At 33.6% G+C, this 15863-nt stretch overlaps 1 protein-coding gene across 1 annotated transcript in view; it reads right to left on the reverse strand.

Moving 5' to 3' along the window:
* LOC145679469 (uncharacterized) overlaps positions 1-15863 on the reverse strand; it is a 63401-nt gene that overhangs the window by 34059 nt on the left and 13479 nt on the right. The window contains exon 2 of the mRNA XM_081750048.1: positions 8532-8585. Coding sequence (XP_081606174.1) covers positions 8532-8585 — 54 coding nt within the window. The remainder of the gene's footprint in view (positions 1-8531; positions 8586-15863) is intronic.

Here is a 15863-nt window from a genome sequence, read left to right on the forward strand (position 1 = left end):
CTTTCAGTGTGTTGACCTATGCCATCATTTTCGCTTCGGGTCGTCAAGGCGTGTTGGCTTATTACCAGGGACATTTACTCAACAACTTCTTAAATTCAATTTTACCGTCTTTCCAAAAACGATTATGTTGCTTTTCAATGTTTAGGGTGTTAGCAATTCATACGCAGGTTCTTGGTAATGAAGCATTCAGAGCTAGTACACATGGATTATTCTACAAAACCAACAAACCTAAACGACGAGATGCAGTATATTCATAAAGTTGGCGAATATTTTCTTCTTGTCTTTTGCAGGCATAATAACTTGTCGTAATAAATTACTTATGAGGTCAAGAAAAGCTGTCTTTCTATGGAAGCTGTCTTGCTGTTTTTACGGGAGATATGCTTCTGTATTTATTTCTCATTGTATGCTTCTGTATTTATTTCCCATTGAGCCAACTATTGATATGCCATTCGTAAGAGGATGCACTAATTGCGGAAGATTTGTAAAATAATTGTGTCTTGCAATATTAGGTAATTTGTGTGCACTGAGATACGCCACTATTAGTTTCAATATTTCAGCTAAAAGGTAGCTATAAACTGGTTCTCCAATATTTTTAATTCGTCAAAAATAACTGTCAAATGCTAGTCGGATATAGGATCACAGAACCAAAAGATTTTGAAACCAAAATTTCCTGGCTTTTTAGGAATAAAATAAATAAACGGACATCTTTCTACAAATTGGATCAAACTCGCATTAATTGTGAGCAACACAAAGAAAATAAGCAGGTTTCCAATTATAAAATAAATGGTTCGATAAATATAATACATGCGTATTTTTCGCTTCTTTTCAGGAATCACGTGTTTATGATCATCTACGCGTACAACATTGAGTTCAGTTTTGAACATATTCAGAGTATTTTATTATGATAATGGGGATTTGAGAGCGAACTTTGATCTAGATTTTCAACTGAAACATTCCAATACCTTTTAACATCTGCTAAAAAGTAAAATATTATTTTTTTAAAAGTTGAGGGACCTAATTAGAAGGAGAGCATTGTTTGAGACAACGGGAAATGAATATATCTATATATGCTTGAATTAGAGGACTTCGCCCTTTTCCTAAAGTAAAATTATCTTTATTTTATTTGCAAATTGTCAATGACCAATGAAAGAAATAAATTTAAGCATTAACTAAATCAAGAAATTAAACAAGGACAAAATAAAATGTTAAATTTGTAAACAAATGTGCACATTCAGAACAATAACTTAGAACAAACCAAGAACAACAATAATAAGAAAAATAGTGCAGAAGAAAATATTGTTGAAAAGAGTGGTATTGTTGAAATATGATATTTCGTAGGCAATTACGACAAATGGATATTGATGAGTGAGATGTCCTAGTAGCCAGAACACAGTTCAGAAATGTTACAGCCTATGAATGCGTATAAATATTCAATCTTAGGACGGCTTAGGAGTGATGGAGGTCATATGAAGAGTATCGAATAGTCTTGGGAGAGACAGTACTATGACGGAAAGAGATTATGAATATGCTGCTGGATGATTTGATGACATAAAAGTTTGACATGTTGATGATCTGCGGAGTAGTGTGAAAGTACATAGAAAGTAAAGTCTGGGTTGTGCATAGCAATATTTATGTTAGGTTTCTAGGTTTAAGTTTACCAATATTGTGTCAAGAAAGAGTCCCTTACGTTCTTGAAGACTTTCCGATAGACATTATTTAGATTATTAATGCAAGTATGTGACGTGATATAAAAGGGGAGAAAAATAAATTTTATTATATAGGTCAGTTTTATGGTGTGGAAGTTTTATTGAATATACTAAGCGAGTTGCATGCACATCAAATCTATTGTATAATTTCTGTGCGGCTGAACACGTAACTATTAGGTGATGACTCTTCTTAAAAATGTTATGGTGGTGTTAAGTGGTAATGTTTAGTTTCTTCCTATGTTCTGGTCAACCAGAATGCGAAGAATTTGAAGCCTGTTTTAAGCCATACTAATAAGTTTTCGAAGCTCGGGTGTCCATCGCAACTTATCGAAAAAGAGGGTCCCTAAATACGTGGGAATTTAGAAGGGTGAAGACAGCGATTACATACATATATCTACAATAAATTTGGATTATGCCATGCTTTACTACGACACGTATATGTTAGACTAACTAGTGCACGAATTTATCTTCGTTGACTAATTGCACTGTTGATTGTGTGAAATCTCCCACACCGCCAGTGGACTCCCAAAGAATTTTTTTCTTTCCTTCTATCCAAAAATCAAAATGGGTTTTATAGTTGTATACCGTGTGCAATGTGTATAGTGTATTGTGGATGGTATCATTTTATACTTTGTATGTTATGGAATGAGAAAAGGGATGATGGACATGTCAGACCCGCGACTGGAAGAGAAGGGAGTATGGGAAAATGATTAACCATCACTCGCTTAAGCCCTTATATCTTCCTTCCTAATGATTCAATTTTAAGTTTCATTTTTCTTTGAAAGGAAGGTCTAAGTACGTTCTACACATTATGCTATTAGCATCTTTTCCGTAAATGTAGACGTTTCGGATAAAATGTCAAAAAATATTTTTCCTAAGAAAAAATATTTCATTTGAGAAGGTATGACTTTATTATTATTATTTGCTTATGCCAAATAGATAAATTTATAAGAGGAACGTGAAATAGGATTTTTTTATTATTTTCAAAATCTATGTGTTTAATTTTCTCAAAGAAATCAATAGTATACAAAATTTAATGTTTCACTATAAAGATGCTATTAATAGTGTTTTAATTAATCGTCCAAAGGTGGCAGCAGATCGAAAGACGGACGGACTGGTTCACGAAAGAATAGAATAAGAAGTTACCTAAGCAAGGCTATTCCTTAATCGATTTTTGATACTGCTCAGTTCTTTCTCGTTTCACAAGATTATATTTCCTCCGCACGATCCTAGTAACAGATTCCATATCTGGGTAGTCCGCTCGGAGGTACTCATCTCATAACCATGATTCACGTTTATTGCTAAGAGAACATCTGATACAAAGATCACATTACATACACTCTTCGCAAGTTTAAACGGAGCAGAAATGAAAATATTTCCTAATGATACTGATGTCCTAGTGCTAGCAAGGAATTTCTACCCTCAACCTGCAAAGGATATCTGGTTTGTTTTCTCAGGGGCTAAAACACGTGAATTAAAGGTTCGTATGGTGTATCAAGCGCCAGGTCACAAACCAGCTGATGCTTTGATTGAATTGCATTCTCTCTTAGGAACTAGTATCACCGGATCATTTTATAGTAAAGCATATACAAGTTTCTTTAATACATTTAAAGATGCTGATGAGACAGTACCTGACCCTTTGTAGCAATGAGAAAAGATAACTTTAACGAAGAAATTGATCCGAGTCTTCGAAGCATTTTTACGCTTTGTATACTTAGGAATCCCGAAGATAAAAGAATTGCGGTGGTGGTTTTTCACTGAAAACAAGTCGATGGATATTGCTTCCAACACAATACACTTTGTGTCCGGCTATAAAATGAGCACATTTTCAAGCCCATGGCGTAAAGCACATATTGTGGATGCTGAACTACTTACACTGACTGACTGGGGTTGGACCATTAATGGGAAAGGACAATACAAACCAATAAAGTGTGATATTCCTTGTGGACCTAAAGAGCTTCTCTCAGCGATGAACTTGAATCATGATTATGAGATAGCTACCTCGAAGTGGACTATGCAGATATGGAATCTGTTAATAGGATAATGCAAAGGATAGATAATAAACTCTTGTCCAGTAAGAAGGAACTGCGCATTGCCATAACTCAATTATATATATTGCCATAACTTCTTATTCTACTCTTTCGTGAACCAGTCCGTCCGTTTCCGACCTGCTGCCGATCGTTTGAACAGAGTAAAATACCTCTGATGTGAAGGAACGAAAATCGCTAAGTGTTTGTTTGTTTTCTTTGCCCCTTTTTAACTATTTGTTGTTTTTTCTTACTGGGTTCTGAATGTATTCATGGTGTAGTGTATTGTATATTATAATATTAAAAAGAATTAATATTATGAAGATTTAAGTAAGGAGGACAACTTCGGATTCTGGAAGTGTCGTGACGACTAACGTGTGGATTTATACAAGAAACAGTTGCAAATTAAGTTCTCTCAGCACCTAGGCACAAACTTAATGGACGCTCCAATAAAAAACATCATTTCAGTACTTTCAGTGTATAATGTAAAAATCTGTGTATATTTATCGAATTAAAAATCAAAAGGTAAAAATGAAAAATATATTACCAACAACTCACTTTCTATTCAATTCAGGCGCTGTAATAAATGATGTTATTAATTTGTTATAAAAATAGTGTCTCCTTAAAAGCTAGGTCCTGAGGTAAGACCTTTCAGTAGCTGCTTATTTTTTCAAATTAGGAAACAGTATTGCAAACTGCATACTACCAGCAAGAAAATTCCTCCTCATTAAGGTGGATCACTAGGTGTTCTCGGTGCTTGCAAAACGCGGTTTGAATAGTGCGACATTGCTGCGCACTAAGTTAATATATTCAAAAATTGCTAGGAAGGGGGATTTTCGAAGGCTCGGGATTTTTTGAGGTTCGAATAATTCGACATATTACAAATATAGATCTCATGAACAACAAACTACAAATAATATAATTGATATAGTGCGGTGTTAATACAGCCAAACAGCAAATTTGACTGTGTAATCAAATTTATTAATTTTTGATGTATGGTTAAACAGGGATACAAATGAAAAAGATCTGCCTCGATATAAAAACCCCTGCATGAAATAGTTTTGATTCAGAAACAAGTTCTTCAGAATTTATATCAGCATAGGCTGGATTCTACCTCTCCATCCGATTTAACAATATATGTTTGTCTTGTTACCGTACTACCGAACCTGTTTAAATGAACTAAGAATGCATTTGTAAAAAAATGAAATGAAATCTTTAGTTTTACGTCCCACGTTTATGTCAGTTTGGCTAAGGGAGGCGGTGATGATATATGAATGAAATGGTGGAATGAAGAAAGTGAGAAGAAACAGGAGAACCCCAGAAACCCCACGAGGACGGTGTTTGTCCACCATAAATTTCACACGATACGACCTGCGATCGAACCAGGGACCCCAGGCATGCGTGGTAAACGCTGTACAACTGAGCCGACGCGCCACCCAAGAATGGATTTCAGTTCATGAACCGACAGTTCTAATGCACATGAGAATAAACCTTTTCAAAAATTAGTAGAAGTAGAGAAGTTTCGAGTTACATTTCATAATTTTCAGCTGGGAATTTTTTTTTGTATTTGACTGATTGGAAACTTCTACACCACATACCGAAGACATAATGAACAAATTTTCCCAGACAATTCGACATCAACATACACTGATGTAATCAACGGACGGCAATTTACCTTCCAACGAATCAGTGTATAACTCTTACCTTCTAAATCTTCCCTCTTTAAGTCGAGTATTATTTTTTCAATTACATAACGAATATAATTCCTTCAATATACACTAGTTAAACGTATCACTGTCAGTATAATTGTTGAAACAGCAACATGAATGAAATAACTTTCTTCTCGAATTAAACCAGGAAAAAGCGATGTTATCGATGGCTGGTTCTTTCCGTTGGCTGAGCCATGTTACTAACTGTGTCTTTTGTCTGACCGAGTCCTATAGCTAGCTGCTACCTATCATTTGCCGGATCAATGCAAGAGTCCGCCGTTTCTAAAAAACGGTTAACAGTCGCTCTCGATCACGCAGTGTGAGAAGTCATGTGTAATTTAAATTGTCAAATACTTATGAAAAAGTTTTTACATTACTTTCTATATTTAATAAAAAACTTATCTTTGTTACAAGGGTGTGTAAATCTAGTGAACTATAAATTAAAATACATGGGTACATAAATGCGCGGTAAGTGGAATTAAATGCTAGTTGGGCAAAAGAAACGACAAGAAACAATAGGTTGGAGGAGGAAAATTAGAACGTGGCTCTTATCGCAATATGTGGGTGTGACACAATATTACATTTCTACCACAAATTTGTGTCTTCTAGGGATTCAATTAATTCCGCTCAAATCGATAAGGAGCGCCATGTGCGTTAGAATGGAAAATTACTATCTACAAGGATTTATTTATCACAACTTTGTATTCTTTAACCCTTCATGAAATCCAAATTACGGAAAACCAGTGTCCATAGCCTGCGACCCATTTCGTGTATTAATTAACCTTAATATATTCATAAATTTCTCGTCAAAGATGAGATCAAAATGTTATTTCAAGTCCTATATCTTAAGTATATGATACATATTGCTAGTGGGTCATTGGTTCAGAGTTAATCGTGGAGTTTTTTTTTTAATTTTTGAAAGTTAAAATAACGATCAGTGAATATAAGTATTGCGATCATTGATATTTCATACTGATCCAGTAATCCTACAAGGTCAATTCTACGCAAGTGTTGTTTTTGTGATGGCAAAATCTTTTCTTAGACAAAGTGAGAGGAGAAAAAAATATAGTATGTCAGTTTTGTATCCATATGGTCTGGATAACAGTGTTTGCACATCCACTTTTGCATCCAAGTGCATACAAAAATTGTAAAATATGAAACGTCATCAATTCACAAAATTCAGATTGCTTCCCCATGTCATCAGAATAATGAATTTCACTATGTGATTCGAAAATCGGATTTGTCTACTAATGAAATATCAAATGCTGGGCAAAATCAATTGAAGTTGGTTGGAATTGATCAATCAATTGAAAGTAATTACTCAGGATATTAATTGCAATTGATTTAAATTGCAAATGATTTCAATTTTTCCTTTGCAATTACTTTGAATTGTCATTGAATTCAATCATAAACCTTGCGATTAAATTTTCGTCAATTGTTAATTGTTAATTGGTCTACCAGAATGTTGAAATTTGTAATTGTTAATTGTTAATCACAAAAGGTGCAATTGAAACATTTAGTTGCTAATTGCAATTGACAGTTGAAACCTGTAATTGTTAACTGCAACTGAAGTCAGCAATTAAAAATGGAGATAAGATATTTGTATATTGTATTTTCTACTTGCTTCTGTTTTACATACTTCATATAAGGAACTTAAATGAAATGCTGGATAACTACCATCCCTTCTCCTCCCTAGGAAGAAAGCCGTGAAAATTAATCAGTGAAAATCAATTGCAATTGACCAATCAATTGAAAGTAATTGCAATTAAAAACTGAATTCAATTGTAATTAGTTCCCACTCCAATTACTTCCAATATTTCAATTGATTCTCATTTACTCATGGGCAACTGCAATTAATAATTGGACGTTTCTTATTTAATTATTAATTGCAATTATCAATTAAATTTACAAATTAATTGCTAATTGTTAATACAATTTAAACTTTCCCAACACTTTAAAGAACTAATACTTGCGTTATTGTGAATGTAATAAAAATGTAATTCTCGAAACATTAGCTTTGGCTCTCAGATTAACCTTGTGCTATTTATGGTTCTTTTCTCGAGACATCCTGCTGACCATACGTAATCTCTACAAATATCCTAACGGCCAAATTACCAAGTGTAAGATGGAAACGTGTGGAAAGCGTACTGGTATATTTTCTTGTGTATCAAATGACGTTTATTTGTCATACTCTGTCATAGCCAGAGACTCGTGCATGATTACCATCATAAATAATCAGTTAGTGTCATTAAAAGGACTGTATGCAGAGGAGTACTAATGACGTATTAGTTATCCTAACTTACCTCCAGATTTAATTATAGTCCTAGCGAAGTTATTTGGATTTTCGTTACTCTATTGCAGTCATGTCTGGAAAGGCAAAAGTTAAAGTAAACTGTACCACGTAAAACTTTCTCTCACATTTTCCACGAAATTACGAACATACAGTCGTGCATATTTCAATTTTGTCTGTTACCATCATTTCTCAACACATCTTTACAAAGCTTACATTAGGATGAATAAGGATATGAACAATGAACACTCTAAGATTTTTGGAAATCATGTGGTTAGTATTCTACGAAACATGGCTGCAATCCGCATTACGTTGTAGTCTTTTTAAGTAACAAAGCAACTGAATAGGCTTCTTGAAGATAATGCAATTTACTACCCACCGTAATTGAATGATGATTAGAAATCGGTAATTCTGCAAGCAATTGGAAAACTTTTCTTCAAATTACAAGAAACGAAGTTAATATAGAAAATACAATTATGTCCCATTAAAACAAAAATTTTTGAAAGCAAGGCGTTGCTTGTAGATAAGAGTGTTTTTCTTTTTGTGCATAAATCTAGTTCTAAAAATAGTCCTTAACTCGCCTCCAAATTTCAATAACGAATGAATGTCTACAATATTGCTTCATTTTTCAACGTGCCTGGGACATGTTTTCATATTTAACTGAAATTTCAAGTGTGGATTTAATCAAAAATTAAAATTGTTCTTCAAATATATATAACATCTTTCTATGGTAAATAAGATTAATTTCATTCATTTCTAACACAAATAATAAAGCTGAAATATGTCGCAATATTCTTACCAGTTAATCGTTGAATGCAGGATAAATCTTTAATTTTGCATGATTTGAAGTTGCCTGAAAAAAACATGCGTAAATTATTATATGTTTAAGGTATCTATTAAGTATGGAACACGTCATATAATATGTAGTAAAATCACTCTTGGTTTGTCTTTCGAACTTATAATCTAGAAACTTTGACAAATATTAAAGTACAAAAGTTGATTTTATTGATGTCTAAAAGAATCTAGTGTACCTATTAGTCAAATAAACCGCTGTATGTAATAATATTTTACTTTCAAAAATTTTAGTAGGTGTGACTGAGAAGGAACCATTCTTATTTGGTGAATTAAATTTCTGAGAATAATTGCTATGAATCTGTTCAGGAAAAAAACAGAAGAATAAATTCTTAATATTTCACAATTGACCTTAATCCTTCACCTCGTTTCAAAATTAACGTAATATTTCTAGACATTTTGTATCTTCTTTTTTCATACAGTGCCCTTCCCAACTTGTGTACTGTATGCCACCGATAAATTATTTTTATTACTGTTGAGTACAATGCTAGGAATAATTTTCAGTAATTGAATTCACCAAATCAAAATTATCCCTTTACAGTACTGTGCTCGTCATGTGGTACAATCCTTTGTACAATGTAAAGTGAAACATCATTCATTATGTCATACTAACATTTAATATTACCAGAAAAAGGACACGGCAAATTACATAATTAGTTGAACTATATTTTATCATTAAGAATTGAGCATCTGGAAGCGTTGCAAATTTCTAAGTGAGAAACACAGCCTTGAAAGTTTCCATCCTGTATTTTATCATACATTAGTTTTCAGAACTCATGTTTAGCAGGCAGTGTAACGAAAGTCTTATAATTAACGCTGTACTATGACCTAATAACAAAATAGTTTCTTCTGGCTACCGTGAATTGCCAAATGTCCCCACCTTAGCAATACAACATTACAAACAAACAACTATCATTTAACAAAATGGAAAAGAATAAATTTTGAGAAAGGAGAAAATCTATTTTCTAACATAAAACATGATTTGCATAAATGTAATCAAGAACGTTCTGTCGCTTATTCACCCACCACCTTCGAACTTCGATATGTCTCCTAAGACTTACCGGGAACATCAAAAGTAGTCCCCATCATAATCAACTACCTTCCAACTATCTGGAACATCCAACGATGGACTACCTACCTTCCAACGATGGACTACTTCCATCGCAGTAGAACTTAGTAGGTTGTGAAAAAAAAACTGTATCAAGTGCGTTTTGTACCTAACTGCGGTCCACAAAGGTGATTGTTCAAGGAATGGAACAGGTGATAATCTGATAGTGCAATATCCGGGGAGTAGGCAGATGCAATAGTGTTATTCATCCAAGGGGTAGAATAGTCTCCTGAGTCATTGTCCCGGACCATCGAGCGACGTTGGGCTTACCGTTGTCTTGTAGCAGGAGAAACCCTTTGCCCGATTCAGAAGTGCTGGCTAGTCAATCTTGAGTTTTTATTCAAAACGACTTATGTGCTGAGAGTACACACTTACTTCGATGCTCTGACCAGCTAGTAGCAGGTCCCGATGCAAGATGACGCGGGCAGTCTACCTAACACACAGGAAAACATTATTTTTGTGCAGTGCTGGTTTCGGCTATTTTCAAACCGGTTCATGAGATGCTTACTAATGATGCCGGCGAATTGGACTCGCTTTTCATCAACATGTCAACACCCTGTCCAGAAATGGTTCTTTCCTCACGCGAGACAGCCAAGATACTCAGGTTTTTGCTCGTGTTGCCTTCTGGCCAGGAGTCAAATCATGCGGAAATCATCGACTCAACTTTAGTGCTTCGCAGTTGATGTAGGTGCTGTCGAATGGTTTCTCCACTCACACTAAATTTTAATGGCACTTGCTCACATATCTGACCACTGTTTCCCTGAGTTGTTGCCTGATCTTTACTTTGTACATTTGTTGCCTTCCCGTGCTTGGAGCGTCTTTGAGTGTTTCGACATTATCCTTAAACTGTCCACGTAGTCACGACATCCTCACCAAAGGTCTAGCATATCTTCTGCGCCAATGCAGCAGATTTTGACCCCAATTTGAACACGTATAGCATGCACACCTTATTACGATATGTGTATGTCCCATGTTCGCTCTGTTCTCACGCAAGTTCACGGTGAAACTAAACTGCCACAACTAGGTAGTATATTGGATATACCCATACTTACAACTAACCCTTGCCTAATGTTCATTCGAATTCAACTCACAGTGTGAGCGCCAATTGAACACAGAGCTCAACAAAACGCGAAACATTTTTTCTTACGTTTATAGTTACACATGCTCACACCTATATGATTCTCTATGCGTCGCGATGAGATTCCTGTCCTTAAGGTTGTATTAAACATTTATATTAAATCAGTGCATTAAGTTAAGTATTTGTATTAGAAGTATTTGCATTAGCCATCTCGAAAACGAAATACTTGTATTTATCCTTCTCCTAATACAGAATTTGTCATTTTTCATAATTCTGTACATACTGTATTATTTAATAATTTCGAGTTTAGATTAAAGTTATTTTCTGTTCGGATTCTTCACTCTATTCTAGTAGCTAACTACACTGCTTAGAGACAGTATGCTTTCTTGTACTTAACGTCTTGAAGAATCTTATTTGAAACATACTCCATAACAAAATCATTAATTCATCTTCTTTTGTTTCTGTACACAATTCTCAGAATTTAGGAGAGAGATTTTAAATCATTTTTCTCAGAATAAGGAGATTTGGCCATTATTATACTGGCTAGTTGAATGAGCCTTTGGTTCAGAACTTGCTGCTTTGTTTCCCGATGGAAACTGTAGATTTACGTTTAACTTCGTTGCTGAAAAATACACTATACTTCAACCTCACGAATTAAGAGAAGTAGTCGTGCCTTGATGAGTAATAGATACCAAGTCTTCACTACTTTTGCTTAATGATACTGTATTCCTTCAAACAAAATTACAAATATTTTCAAATTTGCAAATTCTACATGTGTTACATTCGGCATCATTGTTTGATCCTTCTTTTCCACTTTCATACGAAAGTCGTTTGCATTCGATATCTTGCACAAATTTCGAGCTTTAATTATGGGATATTATTGAATCACCCCAACACATTCAGCTTCCCTCTAATCAGCTATCAAATAAATATTGAAGCATTAGTTGAGTTATTGTAAATCTTAAGTCCAAACACTAGATTTCATTTTTGTAACGTTAATGGATAACGAGATTTACGCATCTTTCTTACCCCTATTATCTTCTTCGAAGGTCAAAAGTTCTATAATATTTCCTTAGTGTTATTTTACTTCGAAAATCAAATAATGTCCACATTTCAACTTTAGTGATTAAACCGTTTGACCTAGGCATTGACTAGTCAGTGTCTTGCTTTTTTTCCGCCAGAAGCTTGGAAGAAATGAACATTGCCCGAGGTGCTGTTTGATGGCACCGAAGCAATAACAACCGTGCTTTCTGTCTGTTTACATCAACGAGTTACTGTAAGTAAGCAAGAGAGGATGTGTATTTAATCTAACATGGATTTTTTCTAATTGAATTGATCTTCATTATGTGAATTCTCGTAATTCTATCGCTTGGATCTGTGTTGAATATCTTGGGACATTCTAAAACTTTCGGATTAGTCATCGAGTGGATTATTTCTCTTTGAAATTATTAAGACAGCTGTATTTTCACCAATATTTCTGGTCGTTGAAAAGTGAGGTGGAGAAGGCAAAGCAATTAAAGTGTTGCGGTAACTGGAAAAATATATTTTGTATATCTCTCTGTCATTTTTGGGGTAGCTGTCTTCAGTTCTGTTAGAGTCAGGATTTTTGAAATTTTGCTTTTGATTTAACCTGTTTGAGGATACATTGCCTTTGTTTAATTAGTTTGCTTATTTCAGCTTAAAATTCCACTTTGGTTTTAAGCTTGAATTTATTTTGGTGTGATTCGGGAGACGTTGCTTTTGTTTTTGATTTAAACAGTGTATTTGGTTTATGTGTACTAGGTAGCAATAGGGGTGCAGCAATCAGACTGTAGGAAAGTATTTTAGTTTTGTTATAACTTTCAGTGCAATAGATATTGAACCATTAGTGTCATATAAATAGGACGCTGGTCCAAAGCAGTATAATACCAAATAATAAAGTGGGATGTATAGATAGACCGACGCCCTTGATTTTTTTGAGTTCTTACGCTTATCATTCATTGTTCAACACTTTAAACAAATTAACTTTATGCTTTTCTCAAGTGAATGGAATTTATATCTAAGTTTTAGTATAGTTACAGTATAGAAGTTAGTGGAGCAGAAAAAAATTGCTCTATAACAATGTTTAAATTTAGAGAAAAATGGACACATCATATACAAAGCTTCTCCAAGTTGGTGTACAATTGAGCAAACTGAAAGAGAAACGGAATTTTATAAACAAATCACCTACATAAGTATTCTTGTATTTTCAACAGTGACGCATTACAACATAGCTATAGTGAGGGAAATAGTTTGCTATGGTGTGGCGAAAAAGAAAGATCGTCATTTTCTGTTGTGCGATTATAAAACTTGTTATAAAAATTTGATCACTGCTATGGAAATGATAGGAATATGTAGGAGAGTGCTAGCTAAAAATACATGATATTAGAGAAAATTTTTCTTTAGATTCCAGTGTGATTCTCAATATATCAGATGCCGTAGATTATCCGAAAAGTCATGTACTGTATTTTGGAAATTTGTTCTGAAGTAGAGATCAGTAATTCATCTTCGTGAATGGGGATTCAGAGTAACCGATACTCTGCAAAGTAACCGTGTTTCTCAGTATCAATTGACTGATTCAAAAAGTTGAGTAAAATGCACGGACTTAATATGAATACAGATTCGACTAGGAGGTAAGTTCTTATTGACAAATGGCATGACAATCGATGTGTTGTAATTGGCACAAATTTTGAAAGCATACATTCTTTCGTGAACGAAGAGGTAAAGCCGAGTACATCATGAGCATATTAGAATTGAGTATCCTCAGGTTTTAACACTTACACAACAACAATATGAGAGGTGTCGACCATCTCGATTTTGTAGATTAAAGAAATTAGAATTGATATAAAAAGAGGGAAGTAGTATGGGGTGATTAACACGCATTATTAACATGATGGTCGTACAATCATGATTATGTTTACCAAAAACCAACTCAGTACAATGTTGATCTCCTGATATTTAGGAGCAATATATCTGACAAATATATCGAACTTGGTGGTCACTTGTTAAAATGTATTCAATCCTGTACAATTCGCTGGAAGGTATTACTTCATTACGGAAAAGAAGAGGTAAAGATGCCATGATAATGAATGGACTTCAAACCCACTATCGAACTTTGAAAAGTATAAGGTCACAATATATTTAAAAGCATCCCGTGAAATTCTGCGAAGGTAAAAAAAACTTGAATCAATATGAAACACGTGTAACAATCTAGTACAGGTAGATCAAAATTATAAAATAGCAAATACCTGTACTTCAAACGTAATTGTTGGGTGTTCTAAATACCTGTATTTAGATATGTGCCATGATCCTATTTTGTACAATTTTCGTAAATGAAAGTTAGTTGAAAACGACACACACACACACACACACACACACACACACATATATATATATATATATATGTGTGTGTGTGTGTGTGTGTGTGTAAAACTTCAGTATATCAGAAAGTATCAGAGTCCTATGTATTCTGCGCCGAAAAAAAATTAAAATATTATATTTTCGTGATGCTTATGCAGTAATAAACTAAATTAACTTCTTAATCTAAGAGAAATCAGACAAATAATAATTTGGTCTTAATTGGGTTTAATTCATAAAGTTACGACTATTTTTGTATGATTGGTTTGATGGTTGGTTACTTTAGTTTAACGTTCCACTTGTTTCATTTTCGAGTATTTTTGCGTAAGTAGTTTCGTTTCTTGAAGGTTTCTCTAGTTTTAGATTAACTCCCGTTTGAGTTATTCGAGTTTCGAGCACTTTTAAAACATTATTTTAATTTTTTTACGGTTTATTTCCTTTTAGTTTACTTTCCCAGTTTATTATTTAAGTTCGGTGTCCTTTGCTCTTTGGTTTGGTCGACTGAAGCTACTTTACTCATTTAAACTACTGAAGGTTGAAGCTTTCCCAGTGCATGAGCGTCATTGTTGGTGGTTGGGATTTTGCATTCCTATTTGATTATCTTAAATTATTGTTAAATAAAGTTTTAAAATTTTCCATTAAAATTATTTATTGGAATTTATAGTCTCCGTTCCTTTACTTTTAATTAATATTTTTGATTTGTTTGATATTTTCTTTCAGATTAGTGTCCATATAAGGAATTGTATTGCTCTTGACCTACATAAGACAGTTGGTTCGAAGTTTAGCATCTTTTGTGTAAATTTAGACTAGAGGTTTAATAGCTTGCTCAGATTATTGCTGTTCAGTGAAACTGTTTCTTGGGAGTTAACTTCAATTGCGTTTTCTTTTGGAAACCTACTTTTATCAGTTTTCTGGGATTAACTATTTCTCATTCGACCTAATTAAATCACATTAGGTTCTGTTTATAATATTTTGCGGATTATTAATTTAATTGGCTTGTGTTCCTGATTTGGAAACTAGCATCCTTATCTAACCTTTTAAAAGGTTATACATCATTCACATAATTTGACTTGCGTGAAATTTAGTAGTTACAAAATAAAAAGAAGCTCATTGATTAAGAGTAACAATTTATATAACCGCTTAATGTTATTAAATATGATCAATTTGGAGCTCATCTTAAATTATTATAGTTGACCTTAATAACTGATTAGTGAAATAATTAGCAAATGTATAAAATAAGCTATTTGAATTGGGATTTTTACATATAAAAATATAATCTGTTTTCATGAATTGACTATTGGCTTACTCATCATTATATTGATTTCAAATTGAAGTTTGTTCAGCCGTAGAAATTTCTGATTGTTAGTGTGAGCATTTAAATTATTCTAATTTGTGATAAAATTTAGATTTTGTTGTGCTAAAAGTTTGATTTCTGGTGACACTAGTAATTATTAATTATCTGAATTGTTGTTATTCAATTAATTGAATGGGAGTGGAATTATACGCAGCGTGATTAAAAAGTAATATTTATATTCATTATTTTCTTCAATTTTTGCAAGAAGTTCTTAAAGGAAATATTTTTTATTGAATTTAGTTGGTTTTGAATTTATAATTTACTTATAAAAATCCTCAACGAATATTTATTTACTGACCAAAATTTCTGGCGATGTTTCATATGAGGTTTTCATGTAAAAATTGACATAATGTTTCAGGTGCAC

The sequence above is a fragment of the Thermobia domestica genome, chromosome 2 (assembly GCF_964235325.1).
Source record: "Thermobia domestica chromosome 2, izTheDome1.hap1.1, whole genome shotgun sequence".
NCBI lineage: Eukaryota > Metazoa > Arthropoda > Insecta > Zygentoma > Lepismatidae > Thermobia > Thermobia domestica.